General features: G+C 32.9%; 1 protein-coding gene across 1 annotated transcript; it reads left to right on the top strand.

Annotated features, from left to right (window-relative positions):
• The first annotated feature begins 258 nt into the window (after positions 1 to 258).
• On the top strand, positions 259 to 1,203 carry LOC127972557 (olfactory receptor 52K1-like). Its single transcript, XM_052576160.1, has one exon. The coding sequence runs from the start codon at positions 259 to 261 to the stop codon at positions 1,201 to 1,203; it is 945 nt and encodes a 314-aa protein (XP_052432120.1).
• Positions 1,204 to 1,473: the final 270 nt, after the last annotated feature.

Below are 1,473 nucleotides of genomic sequence, written 5' to 3'. Positions count from 1 at the left end.
AGAAAATGAGATCAAACTTTTGCGAAACACTACGGGTAGCATTCAGATGGAGAACATGGTAAGATTTCAGATTTTCTGTAACTGAAAAAAAGTTATGGTACTGTTAGAGGAATTCATGTGTGCTTTGTTGTTGGTGTTTTTTCTTCTTCTTCTACAGATTTCCTATATACTGTGACAAATCAAATGTATACAACTTTATGGTTTTCCAATAACTTTTCTATTTTAATGAAATCCTTAAAATAATTACATAAATTCAAGATGCAGCCACCATTGAAGAATGATTCCAGGGTCTTAGTATTTACACTCTCTGGTCTTAATGAAACAGTGGAAAACAGATATGTCTTGTTGTCTTTAACCGCACTGTATTATCCTCTGATTGTCTTGTGTAATGTAACTGTAATTTTCACTATAATCTGCCGTAAGAAGCTTCATGAGCCTATGTATGTGTTCATTTGTAGTCTCTGCGTAAATGGACTTTATGGAACTTCTGGATTCTACCCTAAATTCATGTATGATTTGGTAGCCCATGATCATGTGATTTCTTATGCTGGATGTTTGGCTCAGATATTTGTCATTTATTCATCTCTTCTATGTGACTTTTCAACATTAACAGTGATGGCTTATGACAGGTATGTGGCAATATGTAGGCCACTGGAGTATCATTCAGTAATGACTAGTAATAGAGTACTTGAATGTATTCTTTTCTGCTGGCTTTCTCCATTTTTTTGCATGTCTCTTCTTATTACCTTAACATCAAGACTAACCTTATGTGGCTCTAGTATTGAAAAGCTATATTGTGAAAATTGGTCAGTTGTTAAACTTTCCTGTTTTTCTACAACAGTAAACAATGTGATTGGGTTTGTAATAATTATTATATATTTTGGACATGCATTATTAGTATTTTGCTCTTACATTTACGTAATTAGAAAGTGCAGGAAGTCAATAGAGGGCAGAAACAAATTCATACAAACATGTGTACCACATCTGCTTGCACTGATCAATGTGACAACTGCATTTTTGTTTGATGTAATGTTCACTCGTTATGGTCCAAGGAATGTGCCTCAAAGTCTGCGTAATTTCATGGCTCTTGAATTCATTCTAATACCACCCATTTTAAATCCACTTATTTATGGACTAAATCTGACAACAGTACGGCAACAAGTTATGAGACTGATTTTCAAGAAAAAAAATGGGAATATCTGAGGGAATATTTTGTCAAGTCTAAAGATCCTGTGTGTGTGTGTCTGTATGTGTGTGTGTGTGTATATATATATATATATATATATATTTAAGGGAGAAAATTTTTGAGACATTTAGAATATTTATTCCATGGAAATTGCTCTTTTGTTAATAAGAATATAAGACAACAAGAGGTTGTGTATAGTATGATTATGTATGAAATGAAGTAAAGGAGCTTAGCAACATAAATAATAAACTCTAGTTTTAATAACACAGGGTTGTGTAGAAGGACAT

Source organism: Carassius gibelio, chromosome B15 (assembly GCF_023724105.1).
Source record: "Carassius gibelio isolate Cgi1373 ecotype wild population from Czech Republic chromosome B15, carGib1.2-hapl.c, whole genome shotgun sequence".
Lineage (NCBI taxonomy): Eukaryota > Metazoa > Chordata > Actinopteri > Cypriniformes > Cyprinidae > Carassius > Carassius gibelio.
The sequence above is the reverse complement of the archived record's forward strand: the minus strand, read 5'-3'. Positions and strand labels throughout refer to the sequence as shown.

What these genes read in the sequence shown, in the direction of transcription:
- LOC127972557 (XM_052576160.1), top strand. Translation starts at nt 259, where the DNA reads ATGCAGCCACCATTGAAGAATGATTCCAGGGTCTTAGTATTTACACTC.